The 23118-nt window shown below is 42.7% G+C and overlaps 1 protein-coding gene across 1 annotated transcript in view; it reads right to left on the bottom strand.

Moving 5' to 3' along the window:
- Window positions 1-23118, bottom strand: part of LOC109930284 (pappalysin-2) — a 340597-nt gene that overhangs the window by 23275 nt on the left and 294204 nt on the right. The window contains exon 21 of the mRNA XM_048602074.1: window positions 10902-11000. Within this exon, the coding sequence (XP_048458031.1) occupies window positions 10902-11000 (99 nt within the window). The remainder of the gene's footprint in view (window positions 1-10901; window positions 11001-23118) is intronic.

Below are 23118 nucleotides of genomic sequence, written 5' to 3'. Positions count from 1 at the left end.
AAAGTGTTTTTTTTAGTTAGAGGAGGAGGATGGGTGGGAGACAGTAACGTGTAGTGTTTCGCGTTTAGCCACTGCCAGAATATATGATTTTGCTTACCTTCCCAACAGTCCCCTCGCTCGTTCCCAACTCCCGCCGCTGCACAATCTTGGGCTAAACGGCTTGTTACGTGTGGAGCCTTGCTATTCTAGTTATGAGTTTTCCCAGGACAGTAATCACCTTCTGAAAAAATGCTTCCCAGATACTGAGAGTGCAGATCGCGTACATAAATATTTTACTGTCTCCACCATTCTAAATAAACTAGGTTCAAGACACAGGCAACAGCTGAGAAGTCCACACCAAGGCAACACTGTGTACCACGAGCAAGAGAACCTGTAATCGCACACTCTGGCAAATTCCTTACTCCACCAAAACCTAGTTCAATGGAGAGTGTCGTAAGGCACATCACAAGCAGCATCAGGCACAACTAAAAATAAGGTGCTATCCTGGTGAAGCTACAACACAGAACGACATGCGTGCCAGACTTGGTGCCAGGCTAAGGGATCTCGCAAAGTTCTGGCATCCCGTCACACCTGGTCACGAACAGTGACGAGCAGGAGGAAGAGACTCCAGGGCAATTCCTTGTGCCAATGAAACTGGAGCTCGGCAGGTGAGTGCAGAAGTCAGGACTCATATGTTTCCCACTGTGCTCAGCCAAAAGCATGGAATAGTTGACCCCCACCTCAGCCTCCTCCTGTAATCCCCATCATTACAGACAATCTACAGTCACTCTACATGATGCTAAGAAATGCTGCGCACATGGGAAATGGTAAAAAAAAAACCATGGCTCCTGACAACAGCCTGGCTGCAGTAATAAAGATGCACTCCAGAAATAGCTGCTCCTCAAGCCAAGCTGTTCCAGTACAGTTCCAACACTGGCACCTGCCAAATAACAAAAGGGAACATTGTCTTGGTATGTTATATCCAAAAAAAAGCAGGTCAACTGCAGCAGAACAAATAGCCCCTGCTCTCCGAGCATCCTACACCCTCATCAGTTTACTACTTAATTATCAAAACGATGGATGGTATCATCAACAGTGCTGTCAAAATCAGTGCTAACTTACGAATAACCTGAATGCTCAAAAATAAAACAAAGTACTTCTGGAGATACTGGAATGAATTAAAGGGTGATATGACATTTGTCAAAAGTGTCCTGATGAAGGGGCACTAGACCCGAAACATTAAACTCTGTTTTTCTCCCCACAGACGCCACTAGACCTCCTGGTTTCTCCAGCACTTCCTGTTTTTGTATCATGAATGCTCAGTTTGGGTTCTCTCACTATTGCTCAGCTCCAGATCAATACAATCTTAATCCAATCATGAAGTGACTGTGACTGTGACTGCCCTTGACATCAAGGTAGCAATTAACAGAGTGTGGCATGATGGGGCTCAGTTGAAGTCTGAAAAATTCCCTGCTGGCTAGACTCCTACCTGGCACATGTTGTAAGTTGTTGGAGGGCAGACATCTCAGGTCCAGCATCTCTCTGCTGGAGTTCCTTACCTTGGCCCAATAACCACAGCTGCTTCATCAATGACCTTCCTCCATCATAAGATTTGAAGTGGGGATGTTCACTGATGTTTATATAATGTTCAACTTGATGTATTCAATCAGTTCTTGCTGGCATACAGCTAAATGGCAAACAATACTCATGCTGCACAAGTGGTGGGTACAGAACCTTTTGAACAATAGATGTAAACATTTCCTCTTAACATTACCATCACTGATCCATCATAAATATCCTGACATTGATACAAAGTGAGACCAACCGCATAAACTGTGTCCCTCCAAGAGCTGGACAAAGACTTAGAATGCTGCCATGTGTAACACATTGCATGGTTTCCAAATCCACAGCCACCATCTACAAGTCAAGAGTGTAATGGAATAACCTGCCCTTCTTGGAGGAGTAATCCCAGCAACACTCAAGAAGGGTGACATTCAAGACAAAGCAACAACATTGACAGGCACCCCATCCACCAACTTAAATACTGAATCTTTCCACCAGTGGGACGTAAAGACTACAGTGTATACCATCTACAAGATGCAGTGCAACAACTCACTAAAGCTTCTTTCACAATGCCTTGCAAACCTGCAAATTCTACCACCTAGAAGGAAAAGGGGCACAGATGAATGGCAACACCATCAGCTCCTAGTACCCTTGCAATCTCCACACCATCTTCATTTGGGAACATGCTGTGGTTCCCACACTGTTGCTGAGTCAAAATCTTGGATCTCACTCCCTAGCAACATTCTGGGTGCACCAGAATACAGCGCACAAACTGCACTATTTAAGATAGTGACTCAGTACGAATTTCCCAGGGAACATTGTGGATCGGCTATCAATTCCAGCTTTGTGAGTAATGTTCCCTCTAAGTTATGCAAGTGCCTGGCCACAATAAGCCTAACTGTGCCTTGCAGAAAGCCTGCAGGTCACACTTAAACAATGTTCTCTTTAGGATAAGCACATAGGTAACTGTTCACTAATCTGAAAGGGACTGTGGCAAATCGGCAGTGAGCAATAAACAGACTTGAGAGAGAACATTGCTCCCTGTGATACCCATATCCTGGGACAAATAAAAGAAATTCCTATACAGAGAAACACGTGGTTATTATTTGTTGATCAATTCCATTGTGAACCTTAACGCTCTCTACTAGTTGCAATGTATCGTGTAACACATTTCATGAATTCGTAAATCTAACTTGCTCTAATGATTTTCCATAAGTATTTATAATGTAATCCATCTGCTGACTTCAAATGCTTACTTTTCATCCTGGTGAAACATAAAATTTGGCCACAGGGAAGGCCCAAGGATATCTATAAAGGTAGTCTTGTATCAGAAGCATCAGGTCATAATCAACATAAAAAGGAAACTAAGGTTAAACAAGGAACTACTTACTTGGAATGAAGCCTGTGTTTACATGTCTTGAAGAATCCTTTCTTTGTTTGTTCCTTCTTCCATTGAGACCTTTTTCCTCCAAAAACACCATTTTCTTTCCCATGATTGCCCAGTTTCCCTCACTGTCACCACCTGCTGCTGGAAGTCCAACACAACTGTTTGAGCTCCCTTGCTCAACACCCTCCCTCACCATCGCCACCTACTCCTGAAAGTTCCATTCGACTCATCTTTCAATATCCATAGAGGTTAGCACCACATAATGAGGCCATTCAGCCTTTCATAGAGTCATACAGTACGAAACAGACCTTCAGTCCAAACAGTCCATGCGAAACACAATCCCAAATTAAACTAGTTCCACCTGGCTGCTCCTGGCCCATATCCATCAAAACCTTTCCTATTCATGTATCAAATATCTTTTAAATGTTATGATTGTGCCCACATCCACCACTTCCTCAAGAAGTTTATTCCACACACGAACTACCTTCTGCATAAAAAAATTGCCCCTCATGTCTTTTTTAAATCTCTCTCCTCTCACCTTAAAAATGTGCCTCCTAATCTTGAAATCCCCCAAACTAGGGAAAAGACACCTACCATTAATCCTATCTACACCTGTCATGATTTTATTAACTTCCATAACATCACCTCTCGACCTCCTAAGTTCCCGTGAAAAAAATTCCCAGCCTATCCAGCCTTTCTTTATAACTCAAACCTTTCATACCCGGCAACATCCTGGTAAATTTCCTCTGAACCCTTTGTAGCTTAATAATATCTTTCCTATAACTGGGCGACCAGAACTGGACACACTGCTCCAGAAAATGCCTCACCAGTGTCCTGAACAACCTCAATATGGCTTCTTAACTCCTATACTCAAAGGACTGAGCAATGAAGGCAGACAAATTAGCTAATGTAATCCAAAACAATCCCATTCTCTCCAATGTCCTGATCCTATGACTATTCCAAACATTAGAAAGGAAAAATGGTCATTATCTCTGTACATTGTTGCATCAAAATTCAACTTCTCTTGCTTGTCTCTCCTTTCCACCAACAGTGAAAACCAAAAATACCCTTTACTTAATCATGACTTCTTGATATTCTCATCTTCCTTTCACCCTGTTCTTAACCTCCCTGCTGCTTTATGCAATAATAAGATGAAAAACTGTCTCCTCCAATTCTGCCTAGGGGCAGAGAGAGATAGAAAACAATGCTGCATCTGCCCCAAAATATACAACCTTTTCTCTAATCCAAGGCCAGCATTCAAACTGCTTCTGACTATTTCTAACTTCACTTCTGAGTTTCATTCCATCCCTGGACTGAGGTGGAGTACCATTGCCAATGGCAGTCTTCCAGCAGCTCACCAATGTAACCTCGCCCCACAGTAGAGCTGAGACAGATTATTTTATCAGGGTTCAATTGCCATGAACCTTTTCCCTGTACTATGCAGCTCACCGTGAGGACTGGGAACTCTGGCCAATCCTTCACCTTCCCTTCGACCCTAGTTGAAAAGGTGCTGAGGTGATTACGTTCACCCATTAAAGCAAACATTACTGATCTTAGGCTGACCGCAATTGCCTCCTGAGCACACAACGATCTGTAGCCAAGATCAATGCTAATCAGATGGTCTCTGCCAGATAAAAATGCCAATATTTGTGCTGCAAACCTCAGAAGCAGTCCTTCGAGTGTTGTGGTTTAAAATAGGAAGCAATCCTCCAGTGCAAATCTCACTACTGCAGAAGACATTCAGGATGTGGAGCAGTAATTCCCCCTGCCTTTACCATGCCTGTCACTCCAATGTTGTTCATAACTTGCTATTAAGTCAGCAATAGCAGGAATTATTAACTTCCAGGCTCACTCCCACTGAAAGCAGTGCATCCCCAGTAAATGCTCAAATGGCTGAGGTAATCCAACAGACTGATTCACTTAGGAGAGAAAAAAAACAAACTCATATGTGAAACTCAGACCATATGTACAACAAACTAGTGATTGCTTTCAGTGCCAGCAAGGTGAATGTATTTTGAAGTTGGGATCACCATCTGACAAACTGCATCAAACCTGATTGAAAACAGTGAAAGCTATGCAGCAAGCTCAGCTCCTTTGATAGAGAGCACAGTCTACTGCAGATCATCCTCCTGTGTCACGTGGATTTTTTTTTTAATTCATCCATAGGATGTGGACATCTTTTGCCAGCATTTGTTGTCCATCCCTAATTACATTTGGACTGGGTATCTGGCTGGGGGCACTTCAGATGACAGTCAAAACTCAACTACATTGCTGTGGGTTTGGACCAAATAAGTAAGGCAGATTTCCTTCTAAAGAAACATTAGTGAACCAGATAGGTTTTCAATGACAATATTCCCATTGGATTAACTTTGTTGAATTCAGATTTCACCATCTATCATGGTTGGATTTGAACCATTAACTCCAGCATGCTAGACTGGAAGTCACAATTAGTAGTCTAGTGACATTACCACTGAGCCACTGCCTCCTTCCTCCCTCAGTTGCAGCTCAAAAAGGTGTCACACTATCAACTCCTTAACAGTAATTAGGGTTAAAGGCTGGTTTTCATATTGCAATATTAAAATAACTAACAGACTAGTCAAGCAACAGCTTGATACAGTTATACTCATGCAATATACCTTACAATGGCCCAGACACTATCATCACCATCCCTGGATATGTCTTGCCCCATTATACTCCAGCACAATCTGTAACCTCATGGTCTCGCATGTCCCCAATCTCCCATTACCATCAAGCCAGGGGATCAACCCTGGTTCAAAGCAGAGTGCAGGAGGACATGCTGGGAGCAGCACCAGGCACACCTAAAAATGGAGTGTCAACCTGGTGAAGCTACCAAACTGGACTACCTGTATGCCAAACAGCATAAGTAGCAAGTGATAGACAGGGCTAAGTGATTCTACAACTGAGGAATCAGCTTTAAGCACTGCAGACCTGCCATATCCATTTGAGATTAGTGAAGGACAATTAAACAACTCATAGAAGGAGGAGGCAGCTTCACAATTATCCCCACCCTCAACAGAACAAAGAACAAAGAAAATTACAGCACAGGAACAGGCCCTTCGGCCCTCCAAGCCTGCGCCGATTCAGATCCTCTATCTAAACCTGTCTCCTACTTTCCAAGGATCTGTATCCCTCTGCTCCCTGCCCATTCATGTATCTGTCTAGATACATCTTAAATGATGCTATCATGCCCGCCTCTACCACCTCCGCTGGCAACGTGTTCCAGGCACCCACCACCTTCTGTGTAAGGAACTTTCCACGCATATCTCCCTTAAACTTTTCCCCTCTCACCTTGAAATTGTGATCCCTAGTAATTGAGTCCCCCACTCTGGGAAAAAGCTTCTTGCTATCCACCCTGTCTATACCTCTCATGACTTTGTAGACCTCAATCAGGTCACCCTCAACCTCCGTCTTTCTAATGTAAATAATCCTAATCTACTCAACCTCTCTTCATAGCCAGCGCCCTCCATACCAGGCAACATCCTGGTAAACCTCCTCTGCACCCTCTCCAAAGCATCCACATCCTTTTGGTAAAGTGGCAACCAGAACTGTACGCAGTATTCCAAATGTGGTCGAACCAAAGTACTATACAACTGTAACATGACCTGCCAACTCTTGTACGCAATACCCCTTCCGATAAATGAAAGCATGCCGTATTCCTTGTTGACCACTCTATCGACCTGCGTTGCCACCTTCAGGGTACAATGGACCTGAACACCCAGATCTCTCTGTGCATCTTAATAGGAGAGTCCAGTGCAGGAGACAAGGCTGAAGTATATGCATCCAACTTTAGCCAGTGGATAATCCATTTTGGCCTTCTCCTGAGGTTCTGAGCACCACAGCCAATTTGATTCACTCCACATGACATCAAGCAGGCACCAGAAACTGCAAAGACAATACGGCCTGACAATATTCCAGCAACAGTACTGAAGGCATGTGCTCCAGAGCCAGTTGCACCCCTAGCCAAGCTGTTCCAGTACAGGTATAACACTGGCATCTACCAGTGGAAAATGTGGAAACTTGCCAAAGTTTTCTCCTGCAGATAAAAAGCAAGACATATCCAACCTGGGCCTTTTAAAGTCCCATCAGTCTACTCTTGATCATTAGTAAATCGAATGAAGGGATCATTGACAGAGCCAGCATGTGGAAAGTAATAACCTGCTCATATGATGCTCAATTTCATTTCTGCCAGGGCCACTCAGCTCCTGACCTCATTACAGCCTTGGTTTAAACATGGACAAAACAGCTGAATTTTAGAGGTGAGTTGAGAGTGACAGCCTTTGGTATCAGGGCCACATTTCACTAAGAGGGGCACCAAAAAGCCCTTTAAAAACTGAAGTTAATGCGAATCAGGGAAAATCTCTCCACTGGTTGGCTTATCTAGCAAAAAGAAGATGGTTACTGCTTTTTGAGATCAATCATCTCAGCTCCAGGACATCTCTGCAGGAGTTCCTCAGGGTAGTGTCCTAGACCAACCATCTTCAGCTACTTTATCAATGACCTTCCCTCCATCATAAGGTCAGAAGTGGGGATACTCATTGATGATTTCACAATATCCAGCACCATTTACAGCTCGTCAGATATCGAAGCAATCCAGGTCCAAATACAGCAAGACCTGGAAAAGAAGACAGCTCACCACCGGCTTCTGCAAGGCAATTAGTAATGGGCAATAAATGCTGGTCTAGTCAGCGATGCCCATGCACCTTGAATGAATAAAAATATCAGTGCCGGTTCATTCATAGCATGAGATAGTGTACATAGAACTGCAGAGTCTATATTGGCTGAGTTCAATCTATTTCAGGCTATGGACCATTTCTCATGGTTTTGTCTGTGTGAACTTGCCTCTTTAGCTCCTGGTTCATTGCTCCTCCTACAGGCTTTTCCTCATTACTGCACTAAAGCTAAACTTCACTTTCCACTGCCCTTTTGTTATCTCCCAGTTGTTTAGAAGAACAAGGTTCTGCAGAAGTTATCCTGGTATCCCTGTTGAATACAAATTCAGGCTTCAGTCTTGTAAATTAAGCAGACTCAATACGTACACCACGTTATCATCTAAATACATAAAATATTTATACTACCATAATTTTCGAGCGATTATTTCCATAAGCTATGTATCTGAGCAAGAATATACCCTACTGCGAAAGTCATTACGCAGAATCCTCTAATACCCAGTGGCTGTGCGATGCTGGCCAAGAATGTAGGGGCACAGACATACTGTAATAAAATGTTTAGCAGTGCGGTTAATGGCCCAGACAGCATGCAGCTTGAGATTTGTTTCAGTGAGTGCCCCCTGCTGTGTTCACAAATAAAAGAGTCACAGTAAATAGCACTACCATAAATTTAACTTTTATGACTTCAGAGAACATCCTACTGGGCAATTCTTCAAACCTAAGCTGAAGTAAAAACAATGATTACAAACTGAAGGAGATTTCCCTGTTTTCATCGCTCAGAGCCAAGAGGGAGAGAGTGACATCACTTTTTAATGAATGAATAATTGAACCCGACTTCTCAAAATATGAACGATGTTTAGCCCCTCGGCTGCCACTGGAGTGATGCCTGGGAGATCTGACATTGTGTATAGGTGAAGACAGGATCTGATTCAGCTTGTGCTTGCTTCTCAGTAGTTTGCTGATCTTGTCACCATGCCGGCTGACCTCCCACAGTCTACCCTCCAAATAAACTTGATGTTGCCCAAAACTTTTCAGCCATCGTCCCCGGACCCGTAGACCTAAGCCAGCTCTCAGGTGTACACAAGGCTTCGATTTTAAAATTCTCATCCTTGCTCACAACTCCTTACACAGCATCGCCTCTTCTGAGCTCTGTTATCTCGTCCAGCCCTGCAACCCTCTGAGATCTCTGCATTCCTCTAATTGTGGCCTCTTCAGAATCCACAATTTTAACAATTCCACTGTTAGGCACCACAATGTGTTGTCGGTTGCTCTGAAAGTTTCTCACTAATCTGCCCAACTCTCTTTCCCCTTTAAGACACTGCGTATAAACTACATCTTGTTGAGGTCATCTGCCCTCATATTTCCGTATATGGCCCAGTGTCATATTTTATTATGCTCTTCTGAACTGCTTTGGGATGTTTCACCGTGTTAAAGATGCTAAAGAAATACAAATTTTTGTTGTTCCATGTGGCTTCAGTGAACTATCTGTCATTGATTCAAACACATCCAACTCTCTTGACAGTGTCTAGCACTGCGCAATTCTACACAAGTTGTAACTACAATCATTGAGGTGAAACATCAATTGTTGTCTCACCACAGAGGCTGCCAGACCTGCTGAGTTTCTCCAGTGTTTTCTGCTTTGATTCCCAGCATCGGCAGAGCTTTTTTTCATATTAGCTATTTGGTGAGCAATTGCAGAGCTCTTGAGATGCAAAGGAATCTGGGTATCCTTGTGTATGAATTTTGTAAGCAGGTGCAGCAATAATTTAGGAAGGTGAATAAAATGTTATCATGTATCAACGAAGGGAAATGAATTCAAAAGTAGGGAGGTTATGCTTCAGTAATACAGGACACTGGTGAGATCGCATCTGGAGTACTGAGCACCATATTGGTCACTTTAAGGAAGGATGTTGGTGTGTTGGAGGCAGTTTGAGAAGGTTTACTAGACTAATACCTGGAATAGGCAGGGTACCTTTTGAGGACAGCTGGACAGGCCAAGCCTACATCAGCTGGAGTTTAGAAGAGTAAGAACTGACTTGATTGAAACATATAAAATCCTGAGTGGTCTTGACAAGGTAAATGTGGAGAGAAGGTTCCCTCTTATTTGAGAGTCGAGAACCAGGGCTCGCTGTTAAAAAATCAGGGGTCACCCATTTAAAATTAGGCAATTTATAGTGTAAGCAGAGTGCTTCAATATTTTTAATGCAGATGTAGATAGGTTCTTTAAAAAAAACAAAAAACTGCGGATGCTGCAATTCAGAAACGAAAACAGAAATTGCTGGAAAAGCTCAGCAGTTCTGGCAACATCGGTGGACAGAAATCAGAGCTAACCTTTCGGGTCCAGTGACCCTTCCTCAGAACTGATGGTAGCTTAGAAAATGTTGGTTTTTATGCAGAAGATAGGTTGGGGGGAGGGGGTAAGGAGTAAACGATAGGTGGAGATAGAGCCCAGAGAGAGAAGATCAGTTGGACAGAACAAGGAGTCGATAACGGTTAGCCTAGGAGAATGAATAGCTACTAATGAGGACTACTAGTGGATAACAATGAGTAGTTATAGCAGACCATATGATTACAAGGCCTGCTGTGTGGGGGTTGGGGTAAAGATGTGGGAGAAGGTGCCTCAAGCCCTAAAATTGTTGAATTTGATACTGAGTCCAGAAGGCTATAGAGTTCCCAAGTGGAAAATGAGGTGCTGTTCTTCCAACTTGCGCTGAGCTTCACTGGAGTACTGCAGCAAGCCTGAGACAGAGATATTGGCCAGGGAACAGAGTGGTGCATTAAAGTAGCGTGCAACTGGAAACTCAGTGTCTTTTAGATAGATTATTGTTAAGGGGATTGAAAGGTGATCAGCAGTAGCCGGGAATGTGGATTTGATGTTACAGTCAGATCACCCATGATTTTAATGAATAGCTGGCTCAAGGGGCTGAATGGCCTACTATTGGTCCTGATTTTCTATGTTTGTATGAGAGGTCAGAAGCTCAGCTCAGGGTCAAATGAGATTTGATGCTTGCAAACAGTACAGCTCAGCATTAGACAAGTGCAAGAATCAGTGGGTGGGAACAGAGTTCAGATGCCACAGAGCCAAAACAATGGCCTCCGAATATTACATTACTTCTTCTTCTATCCCTGCAGGACTAGATATCAGATAGAGAGCCAGACAAGTCAGAGACTCAGTGAGATGCTCGGATGCACATACACGTAGAACCCGATTGTTTACAATCAACATAGTGGGGTTCAGTTACAATGTCGATACTCTGCGAGTGCAAATCCCACCGCAATCTCACCTTTCTGGAAGAAAGTGTCGATGAGCAGCAATCTCCTCCATCATAGTGACAGTATGCCCTGTTATTGATTGTGTCACACCAACCATCAGCATGGAAAGGCTGCAACAAGAACACATAACAGACAGTTCAGTCTTTGAAGAGTGAGATCCAATCTTCACTCAACAATCACTTCTCAGCAGAGAACGCATGACTTCCGAGAGCATCTGAACCTGGATTAAAAGCAATTATCATAAAAGCATAGAAAATAGATGCAGGAGTAGGCCATTTGGCCCTTCGAGCCTGCACCACCATTCCATATGATCATGCAATTTCAGTATCCCATTCCCGCTTTCTCTCCATACCCCTTGATCTCTTTAGCCACAAGGGCCACATCCAACTCCCTCTTGAATATATCTAACAAACTGGCCCTGGCAGCTTTCTGTGGTAGAGAATACCACTGTCAGTCTTGAATGGCTTACCCCCCATTTCTTGGACCGTAATCCCTAGTTCTGGACATCTCCAACATTGGAAACATGCTTTTTTGCACCTAGCCTGTCCAGTCCCATTAGGATTTTATATGTTTCTATAAGATTCCCTCCTGATTTGTCCAAATTCCTGTGAGTACAAATCCAATCGATCCAGTCTTTATTGACTCCTCCTGATTTATTGCCTGGTTTCCTCTGCTTAGAAGGAGGTGACTCCACAACTGATGAATCATGCAAATTTCAACAATCTATGGGACAAAGCAGAATAATAAAACCATGCTTCCTTGGATGATATCAACAGTACTATGAAGTGACATTACTCAGCAACAGCCCACTCTCTGACACGCAGTTTGGGTATCACCAGGGCTACTCCGCTCCTGATATCATTGCAGCCTAGGTCTAATCATGGGCAAAAGGACTGAATTCCAGAGGGGAGGTGAGTGTAACAGCTGTTGGCATCAAGACTGCATTTGCCTGACTGTGGTATTCAGAAGCTTATGAAAGCTGAACTCAAGTTGAAGGGTAAAATTTCTTGACTGATTACAGCCATTTCCAGCACAAACAAAGACTGTTGCTGTTGTCCTGAAGTCATTCATTTCAACCCCAGTTCAGCTCTGCAGGAGTTCCTCAGGGTAGTGTCCTAGACCCAACCATCTCCCTCCATAAGGTCAGAAGTGAAGTTGCTTGCAGATGATTGCACAATGTTAAACATTAATCACAATTGCTAACATACTGAAGCAGTTCATGTCCAAATGGAGCAAGACCTGAACAGCATTCAGACTTGAGCAGATAGGTGGCAAATAACAGTGACACAGAAGTGCCAGGCAATGACAATTTCCAACGAGAGATAACCTTGCCACCTCCCACTGAGTTTCAAAGACATTACCATCAGTGAATCCCCATCTTCAACATCTTGGGTTTTACCATGACTAGAAACTTAGACAGCAAGGCCACATAAATACATAGGCTACAAAAGCAGAGACTGGGAAATTTGCGGGGAGTAACTCACCTCCTGACTCCCCAAAGCCTGCCCATTGTCTACAAGGCACAAGCCAGGAGTGTGATGGATTACTCAACACTTGGCTGAATGAATGTAACACTCAAAAAGCTTAAAACCATCTAGGGCAAAGCAGCCAGCTTGTTAGGCACCACACCCTCTACCTTAAAATGTCACTCACTCCAAAAGGGTTGCACAGTAATAGTACTGTGCACCATTACACAATGCAGTGCAGCAACTCACCAAAACCTCTTTGATATCACCTTTCAACTCCATCTAAAAGGCCAAGGGCAACAGATACATGGGAACAACATATTGTGCAAGCTGCCCTCTGAACCACACACCTTCCTGACTTGGAACTACATCGTTTAAGTTTCTAGTCATTCGCTATTGCTGAGTCGAAATCCTCGAAATCCTGGAACTCCCTTCCTAATATTGTTGTGGGCGTATGTGCACCAAATGGACTGCAACGGCTCAAGAAGGGACTCAATCCCACCTTCTCAAGAACAATTATTGATGGGCCACTATGTTGGCTTAGTCAGTGATGCCCACGTCCCATGAAAGCATTAATAAAATATTTATAACTCCATTTAAGACTATCAAATAAAACATTAGTGTCTACAATCATATATATCACATAAGAATACTGTTATTTCTATTAGAAAAGCGGTTTTGCAATTGTTCCCAATTATTCAATGAGCTCGGTACTGCACAGAATAAGTGCTGTTGATGCCAAGTGTCTGTGTAAAGGTTTCAAGTTATAAAGCTACAATAATGTACAACAAACATGCAAGAATACACAACCCCATAAGCTTGTCATATCTTAGCAAAAGGCTACAGCATGTTAGACCACAATTTTAAACCAGGACATGGTGGAGACTCACATATCCAACTTCTGGTGCTCTAAATGCTGATTTACAGAAAGGCCTTTTAGGAAGATAAAAATGCCATTAGACACAACAAACATGGGTTTTGACTTCTAAGCTGATTGCAATCCAACTTGTGGGTAATCAATATTTATAATTAGCTCTTAAGCCAAATCCAAATGTCATTTCTCTGTGTTACCATAACTCATATAAATTTCATACATACAAGTAAATAGATACGGTATAGTACAGCGTAGTGACATGTTGGTTATAAATAACAGAGTCATTTCCTTCAATCCCCTCCATCTTCAGAAACACAAGACAGGCATCACCAGTTGGAAATGATGCTGAGGTTTTCTTAAGGTTTATCCAGTACTGACTAACCTAATATTCACTCCATCAGCAAGACAGTCAACTCCACCATAGATAGCACTGTCCATCACCATTCTCACTTCAGCTCATTGAAGGAATACTCATTCATCTCATTCTCACCAGGCCAGTCTCACCCTTTCCACATTTCATACATTTAAGGTCATCCAACTTTCAAATAGGAAATAGTACCAGTCCCACTCACACATTCCTCCTTGTGTTCCTGGCCTCCATTGCCTCTGTCACTGAATACTTTTGTTTAACATTTTCATCCTCATGTTAAACTCCCAGCATGGCTTCACTTTTCCCTATCTCTGTTGCAAGTTCCGTTCCAAGCCAAACATCACCAAGCTGCCCATACTGCCATTCCTTTGAAATCGTGATGCCCTTCCTAACAGTATTTCAGGTGTCCCTACACCATAGGGATTGCAGGGGTATAAGGAGGAAGCTCGCCACAGATTGTGACAGACAGATATTAAACACTGGTCCAGATGGCAAAGTCCACAACCTCTGAACAAATGGAACAAACTTTCCTCCTTCCCCTCAGGAATCCTGGTTCCTCCAACTCTAGCCTCTTCTCCATCTCCTTCTCCTCTCAATGGCCATTCTACTATCAGCTGTCTAGGCCGTAAGCTCTGGAACCCATCCCTATACATTTCTGCATTTCTCCTTTCTCATAAGGTCCTATTGATCAAACGTTGGGTCACTTGCCCTAAGATCCTACTGAATGGTTACTATAATAGCCACTGAATGAACAGCAGGGTCTCATTTGTTCCGTGTAAAATAAACTAACTTTGGTATCAAGAACCAAACATATAAAATATCAACTTTAAAACAGATAAACTAATTAAAACTAGTTCAAGTTGTGATTGTATTAAATCAGAAGAATCATAAATACACACATTTTGCTCATCATTCAGTGGGAAGTCCAGTGTTAAAAGTTAAAGATAGGGAAGCATCAAGCACCCTTTCTCCTCCAGCACTCCACGCACACCCCACCATTGCAAAAATGCTGCTCCCTCCACACTTCACGTCAGCTCTAATGAAGAGTCATCTCGACTCAAAACGCTAGGCTTGCTCTCTCTCTCGCTCTCTCCAAGGATGATGCCTGACCCACTTTGATTTCCAGCATTTTATGTTTTCAGTCACGCATCAAGCATTAATCGTTCTAGCTGAACACCGGCAATTTAACACATAACGCATAATGTGGATCTTTAGCACATTTCACCTGAGTATATTAACCCTTAGTGCCTGGAAATTCAATTTATTCTATGAGAACTTACAATTTGAATCAATTCACTATGTACATAGAAATATCCTCAGTACATGAAGAATTAACCAATTCAAAGTGAGTTCAGATTTTAAGCTCAGTGAATGCGTTAAACGCCTAGAAAGTGAGAATGGGTTAAATGTGTCACTACTCAGGGAATGGGTTAAATTACCATATACTTGGGTTAGGGTTAGGGTTAGGGTTAAATATATACTTGGGTTAAATTTCCTTGTGCTCAGAGGGAATAACAGAGCTGTTCTTGTAAGTTATTACTTTTAATCAGGAAGGGGAAGAAGAAAAAAATAGATTCCCTCTATACAGTAATCATCTCATCATAGAGATATCTATAAATATATAGCATTGCTTTAACAGAAAACAATTTTAAATACCAGCTATTGCGTTTCTTTACATTGTTAAGATCCAGTTACCGTTTGCAAGCTGTGTTAATGGTTATCCCCTTCTGACAAGTTAAGAAAGAATTTTAAAAAATGGACCTGACGCAAAGTCACATTAATTAATCATATGCCAGATATTTCACTCGACGAGGTAGAGTGCATTCACACATACCCATCCAATGTTAAATGCTTCAGCACAGCAGGAAACTGGCATGCTTTGAACCTTGCCTAGATATTAGGCTCAAGACTCCTCACGTCTTTGAATTTAATCCCAGAATTCTGACTCATATACACAACTTACAAAAGAGGCAAGTCACTGTCACAGACTAACATCCTTCAGACCAGAATCAGACTTGTTATGACCAGACCCTGGACAAGGTTCCCCAATTCATCACGATCCTAGAAGATGGGATATCCCAAATCATTAAGCTCCTGGGTAAGGAGGGATGAATTGGCTCCCCTTCTTTATTTCCCCAGTCCCTCAGTTGGTTGTATTTAAAAAGGATTCCTTCCCTTATGGATTGCTTGCCCCCAGCCCCAAATGTACCTGTGTTTTAGAAGTTTAACCAGTTTAACCCAGGTTTTCTTGAACTAACAAAAGTGAGTTTTCCAACAAGAGAAGAAATACTAACACAACGTACATGCACAGTCAGAATTAAGAGGCGAGTCCACAAAGGTGAAACCTCTAAAAAGGTTATACAAATCAGTGTCTGAATTGGGACCAGATTAATTTAGGATATCTGGTTGGCATGGCCGAGTTGGACCAGGGGGCTTTTTCCATGCTGTACATCTCTATGACTATATGCCAATGAGGAGCAGATAATTTAATGTTGTGGCTATTGCATTGAAGTCACTGATAATGTGAATAGCTGGACAATCGCTTTTACAGACTGGTTGAGAATCTGTACTTCTGAGTCCTTTTGACCCATGATTGATTTCCAGCATTTATAGTGAGAGAAAGTCCTCTTTTTGTCCTGTTCCCTTTTGTCTGGTTGGCATCACTCAAGAGTATCACTGCATCCACGTAAGATCAGTGCAGCTGTACACTGACCAACCACTGTTAGTTCTGCTGATAGTCACACTCAATTGTAATCCTACACTCATCAATTGAATGGAAACTTCAGCAAATTGAAAGAAATTCAATATATTTAACTTTTCAATTCAAATGTTAATTAAATTATCATTGAAAATAAATACATTAAAACCAATTAATAATGGAACATTGAAGTAATACCTGATCTTGGTAGTTAAATCTTGCCCCCATTCTTATCAAATGCTCAGATTATGCCTTGGCAACTGTGATCATTGAAGAAGGAAGTAGTTGCTACCATATAATGAAAATCAATTCATGAGATGAGTGATGATGGCAAGAATAAAGTTATGAAAGCATCAAGGCTAAGAATGGCTGGAAGTGTGCCCTCCCACAGCCTTGAAAATTCTTCACTCACTCTAAGAGGTTTCTAAATTTCACACTCAGAGTTGGTTAGACATCTAATGTATACTTGATAACACACCTTAAATCATTTGGACATTATGTCCATGCTAACGTGTTATTATGTGAATGCTGTATTAAAAAAAAGTGTATTCTGTAAATCACATTTACTGAAATAAACAAATTCCTTGCCTTAATATTTATTTCCCTCCAATTTAGCCATATTCAAAATCAAACACGTGCTTAGATATCATAAGATATCAGTACACACACCACCAATTACGTATATCCCTCCCCTCCCTTTTCAGTCTTCTGCAGGGACCATTCCCTCTGGGACACCTTGGTCCATTCTTCCTCCATTCCCAACACGTCTGAACACTCCTACGGCACCTTCTGGTGCAATCACAGAAGGTGTTGCAGCAGTCTTCAGGCGGCTAAAACACAGATTGCCAACTTGGCCAAGTAGCAAGGGATGCTGGGTACATTGGCCAAGTGAAACTCTGAAATCACAAAACCCACACACCAGACATGGCGCAAACACAGCAGTCAGGTGCTAATGATATTAGCATAATGTAAAAGGCAACATTTAATCTGCACAGACACCCCCAACAACTTATCCACTAAAGAAAGGACAGCCCAGACAGAAAGGCAGAGGGTCCTGCTACACAAAGAAACTAACAGTAGCATACCATCTAAATGATTGACTCGTGTTTCAAACTATTAAGTGTATCTCCCCCTAAAAACTGAAAGAACTGCGGATGCTGTAAATCAGGAACAAAAACAGAAGTTGCTGGAAAAGCTCAGCTGGTCTGGCAGCAGTAGTGAAAAAAAAATCAGAGTTAACATTTTGTATCAGGTGACCCTTCCTCAGAACAAGAGTATCTCCCTGGTTGGCCAGACCTATACAAAGTTCCAGAAAACCATCTAATAGGTATAAAAACAAGAGTTCACCTGCAGATCTCGCTCTTGGAACAGCTCTTGGAATTGTCTGAGGCCTTCTGAGGAGACCAGCATGGCAAGCGGCACAGACCAGGTAACCATCCAGAGAGAGACATGGAGAAAGCAGCTTCGCAAACCCAGAGACAGAGCCACAGAGAGAGTGACTGCATAAATTTACAAGAGACCCAGGAAGTATTGTAACCATAAGGGGCCAAACAGGATTAGGGATAGTATGTTCAGTATTAAAGATTATTGTAATTTTGTTCCTAATAAAGTGGGAATCTTTTGCTTTGGTACTGGCTTATGTTCATATTGATTTGATCACTTTAGTATTGCGGGACACCTGGGCAAATTCATTCATAACATTGTGTCAGAGTTGTCTGCAACTTGTTTAACGAGGAAAAAGACAACAGTGTAATATCTGCCTGTTTGCTTCCTCCCTCCTCACTATCCAAAGTCCCAGGCATTCCAGGTGAAGAAGTCATTTACCTTCCCTCAATCTAGTCTACTGTCTTCACTGCTCATAACACGATCTCCTCTACATCGGGGATATGAAAGGTAGGTTGGATGACCACTTTGCAGAACACCTATGTTCTGTCCACAAAAATGACCCTGACCTTCCAGGTGCCTGCCACTTTAACACACTACTGTGTTCCCATGCCAACATTTCGGAGTCAGGCTTGCTGCAGTGCTCCAGTGAGCCTCAGTGCAATTTTGAAGACCAACATCTCGTTTTCCACTTGGGGATCTTACAGCCTCCAGAACTCAACATCAAGTTCAAGAACTTTAGATTCTGTCCTTCCACCCCCACACCCCTGGCCTGTTATGACATGAGTTACTTTTAGCACAGTCAATCCATTCTCACCGACTCAGACTGACTTCCAAATTACACAGAGTGCTTTCAGCACAGCCTACACATTCCCTCCTCTCCTCAGCTCTTACTATCACTTATTCAGATTCTCTTGCATCCTGGCTTACTATCAATAATCCCCTCGTCTGCCTAGCCCTTTCATATCTCTCTTACTCTCTGGGCTCTACCTTCACCTATCTGCTCACCTCTCCACCCCACTCAAACCTCATCTTCAGCATAAATACCATTCTTTCCCAGCTACTATCAGTCCTGATGAAGAGTCACTGGACTCGAAATGTTGACTCTGTTTTCTCCCACAGATGCTGCCAGACCTGTTGAGTTTCGCCAGCAATTCTGGTTTTGTTTCAGATGTCCAGAATTCCCAGATTTTTTTTTTTGTTTTGTTATATTAGAACTATATCACTATTCCTTCAATGCTGCTGGGTCAAAATCCTGGAATTCCCTCCCTAATGGCATTGCGGGCCAACCTACAGCATATGGGTCGGAGCGATTCAAGAAGTCAGCTGACCACCACTTTCTCAAGGGCCATTAGGTATGGGTAATAAATGCTGGCCAGCCAGCGATGCCCACATCCCATGAGAGAATACCATGTCTCCCGGTTAGTATGCCAAGCATGGTGAGCTGGATGGCTGGTTTGCACTGCAGTCTAACAGCAACAGCGTGGGTTCAATTCCCTTAGTAGCTGAGGTTACCATGAAAGACTTGCCTTCTCAACCTCTCCCCTCACCTGAGGCATGTTGACTCTCAGATTAAACCACCACCAGTCTTTTGTCTCTCTACTCGTAGTCTGGTAGGACTGTGACGACCTTACCTTTACAATTTCCTATACATTTAAGACAGATGTTCACAATATCATCACTGCATCATAGCATGTGACCTGAGGGTTAAAGATCTCAGGTCCACCATTTGTCAGATCACTTGAAGCATGACATGCTGCAAGGACCATGCTGCTCTGTGTAATTTTATTAGTCTAATTTCAGCATAGCTAATACAATGCATGTATATAATAGCTAGTGTAATAAACATTTGTCTGATCTGTTAATATCACAATATCCATTCCTGGTTTTATATATTTCATGTTGAGTAAGGCAGGATACCCTGCTGGTGTTGCCACCAATGAGGGTGTGCCCACAATCAACACAGGTGGCAGTGGTTCCTGGTACTCACTTAGACGTGCTGTTAAAGTTTCACATGAAGTGGATGATCAATGGACAGTCAGTGATCATACCCAGTAAGGTTCACTACTAATGGGCATCTCTCCAATAAAGCATTTTTAATTTATTCTTTCACAAGATGTAGACATCACTGGCTAGACCAGCATTTAGTGCCCATCCCTAAGTGACCATGTACTTGGACCCTTCACCATCAACTTTCACCTATTTAATACCGTCAAGACAACTTTCTCCAATTAACTGATTTTCATTAAAATTATTTGTCATTAACCTTAAAACCTCAAATGTGGAACTACTTCATATGCATTTTCAAATTCAAATGTACAATGTCCAATGGGTTAGGCTGCCTTTTAACCAATTTTATCCTTCTCTTCAGACAATGTGAGCATCACTGGCAAGACCAGCATTTGCTGCCCATCCCAAACCGCTGCTAAAAGGTGACACTGACATGTCACTTTGAACCACTGCAATCCATTGGCTGCAGGCATATCATCCCAAAAATGATTCCAGAGTCTTCTCCAAACTCCCACTGACTTCAATTTTGCTCCTTAATGCCACACTTGGCCAAATGCATTCTTTGTAACTGTATTCAAATGGCCAAGATAGGGGGCACAGCTAGCTCCAGAATCCAAGCTTTCAGATGTATTGCCAGAGTACTGCCTGTGCCTATAGCCGTTTTCAGCATCCAGTTCCTTCAGCCATTTCTTGACATCACATGGTGTGAATTGATTTGGCTGAAGATTGGCATCTGCGATACTGGGCAGGAAGCAACTGAAATAGATCATCCACTTGGCATTTCTAGGCTGAAGCTGATCACAAGTACTTCAGCCTCGTGTTTACCATTGATGTGCTGGACTTCTCCATCATTGAGGATTTATGCTACTCCTCTTGCGTCTTCTTAATGTGTCCACCACCATTCACGACAGTCGCAGCACTGCAGAAGATTGATCGCTTAGTTTGTCCATAACTTGCTGGTTCCAGTATTTGGCAAGCAGGCAGTCTCATCTTGTGTTGGTATACATTTTCAGATGAGCCTGGTGCTGCTGGGATGCTCTCCTGCACTTTTCACTGAACCAAGGTTAATTCCCCGACTTGATGATCAGACCATGATATCACAGAATGGAGGGCAGAGTCACACAAAATTGTGACAGGTCTGTTCAGTGTGAAGATGGGACTTCATCTCCACAAGGACTGTATGGTGGTCATTCCTAACTATACACTGTATACAGGTCTATCAGTGACAGGTAGGTTGGTGCGAACAAGGTCTCTTTGTTTTTGCGTCTTAGAATCATAGAATCCCTAGAGTGTGGAAGCTGGCCATTCAGCACATCAAGTCCAAAATGGCCCTCCAAAGAGCATATCTTCCAGAACCAACCCCTATCCATCCCTGTAACCCTGCATTTCCCATAGCTAATCCACTGATATATCCCCTTGGATACTGTGGGCAATTTAGCATGGCCAATCCACCTAACCTGCACATCTTTGGACTGTGGGAGGAAACTAGAGCACCCGGAGGAAACCCACGCAGACACAGGGGAGAATGTGTAAACTCCATGCAGACAGTCACCTGAGGCTGGAAGCAAACCTGAGTCCCTTGCGCTGTGAGGCAACAGCGCTAACCACTGAGTCAGCGTGCTCTTGTTGGCTCCCTCACCACCTGTCAGCAACCCAGCCCAGCAGATGTGCTTGAATCAACCAGATCAGGGTTGCTGCTGAGTCCCTTATATACTGAACCAACCCAGAGATCCCCATGTACGTCTGTGACCTTCAGCATTCCTGTAAAGTGGTATTCAACATGGATAAGTACTATGCAATTTAGTCAGAAGAACATTGAAAGACAATATAAAAGAGAGGTTACAATTCTAACGCAGGGGGTATAGAATCAGAGGGATCTGTTTTGTTTTATGAACAGATAACTGAAAGTGGCAGGAAAAGTAGAGAGAGCATAAGAAAGGCAGGCAGTATCCTTGGTTCCATTAATAGGGACAGAGAGTGCAAGAGCAAGGAGATGATGTTAAAATTGGATAAGACACTTGTTAGACCTCAACTGGAGTATTGTGGATAGTTGTAGGCACCATATTATGGGAAGGACATGAGCGCATTGGAGGGAGTGCAGAAGTGGTTCACAAGAATGGTTACTGGGATGAGGAACTTCAATTAGAGGATAGATTGAGCAGTTGGGACAGTTTGCCTTGTAGACATAGCTAAGAGGAAAACTGATAAAACTTTTCAGAATTATGAGTGGGCTGGACAGAGTAGATAGGAAGAAACTGTTCCTACTCATGAAAATAGAAGAAGAGGACACAGGCATAGATTTAAAGTGATCCGCAAAGGAAGCAAAGCTGAAATGAGGAAAAATGTTCCAGGCAGCAAGTAGTCAAGGTATGGAATTCACTCCTTGGAAATGTGATGGAGGCATGTTCAGTTGAGATATTCAAGAGGGCTTTGGATAAAAATAATGTGCAAAGATAAGAGGATAAAAACAGGAGACTGGCACTAGGTAATGACGCTCATTTAATGTGCCAGTGCAGGCATGATGGGCTGAATGGCCTCCATCTGCACCAGAACATTTCTGTGATTCATCAACTGAGGGACAGCAGTAAGTGGCAAACAGCATGAGGCTTCTGGGCTCAGGTTTGACCTGAGACCTGAGACATGAGACCTCTTGGCACACCAAGGGATTGTCGAGGACCCGGGATCGCTCCGTGCATGGCCAATAATATCTTACTATGCCACAACCTCTGGTGTGACTGCTCTCTGTCAATTGGGGACAGATAATGATGGTGCTATCGGAATGTTATGAGGTAGGGTTGAATAAGATGTTCCTTGATCAGGCTCTGGGACAGTTCTCCCAATTTTGGCACAAACCCCACAATGTCAGTGAGGAGGACTGTGCAGGATCAACAAGTCTGTCATTAACATTTGTCATGCTTAGGTCAATGTGACATAGGCCTTAGGACTGATTTGTTTAAAGAAATATAACTAGCAATAATCAAATAAAATAATATGACTAAATTCATGAGGGTATGGAAAATATGAACTGCTTTCATAGCCTGAAGTCTAGAAATGAATGCATTCTTTATAATTCTCCATTGTACATGTTCAGTTTGTGGTCTGATCATATCCTAAGGAATGCCTCACTTTTTGAACGTCAGGATAAAATTTCCTATATTATGAAGGCAGATTCAGTTATTGTGATAAACAGCTACGTCAAAAATATTAATGAGGAAGGGGCAGGGATTCACATTTTTGGATCATTGGAATCTCTTCTGAGGTAGAAGTGACCTGTATAAGAAGGACAGGCTGCACCTGAATTGGAAGGGGAACAATATGGATTCCTCATATCATGACCTCCTACAGGTTAAGCCCTTCTCCATAAAACAGGATGATGATCATGCTGATCCTAAAACCCGGTGTTATGATTTGGCGAGTTGAGACAGTC

This window comes from Rhincodon typus, chromosome 10, assembly GCF_021869965.1.
Source record: "Rhincodon typus isolate 14 chromosome 10, sRhiTyp1.1, whole genome shotgun sequence".
In the NCBI taxonomy this organism is placed as follows: domain Eukaryota; kingdom Metazoa; phylum Chordata; class Chondrichthyes; order Orectolobiformes; family Rhincodontidae; genus Rhincodon; species Rhincodon typus.
The sequence above is the reverse complement of the archived record's forward strand: the minus strand, read 5'-3'. Positions and strand labels throughout refer to the sequence as shown.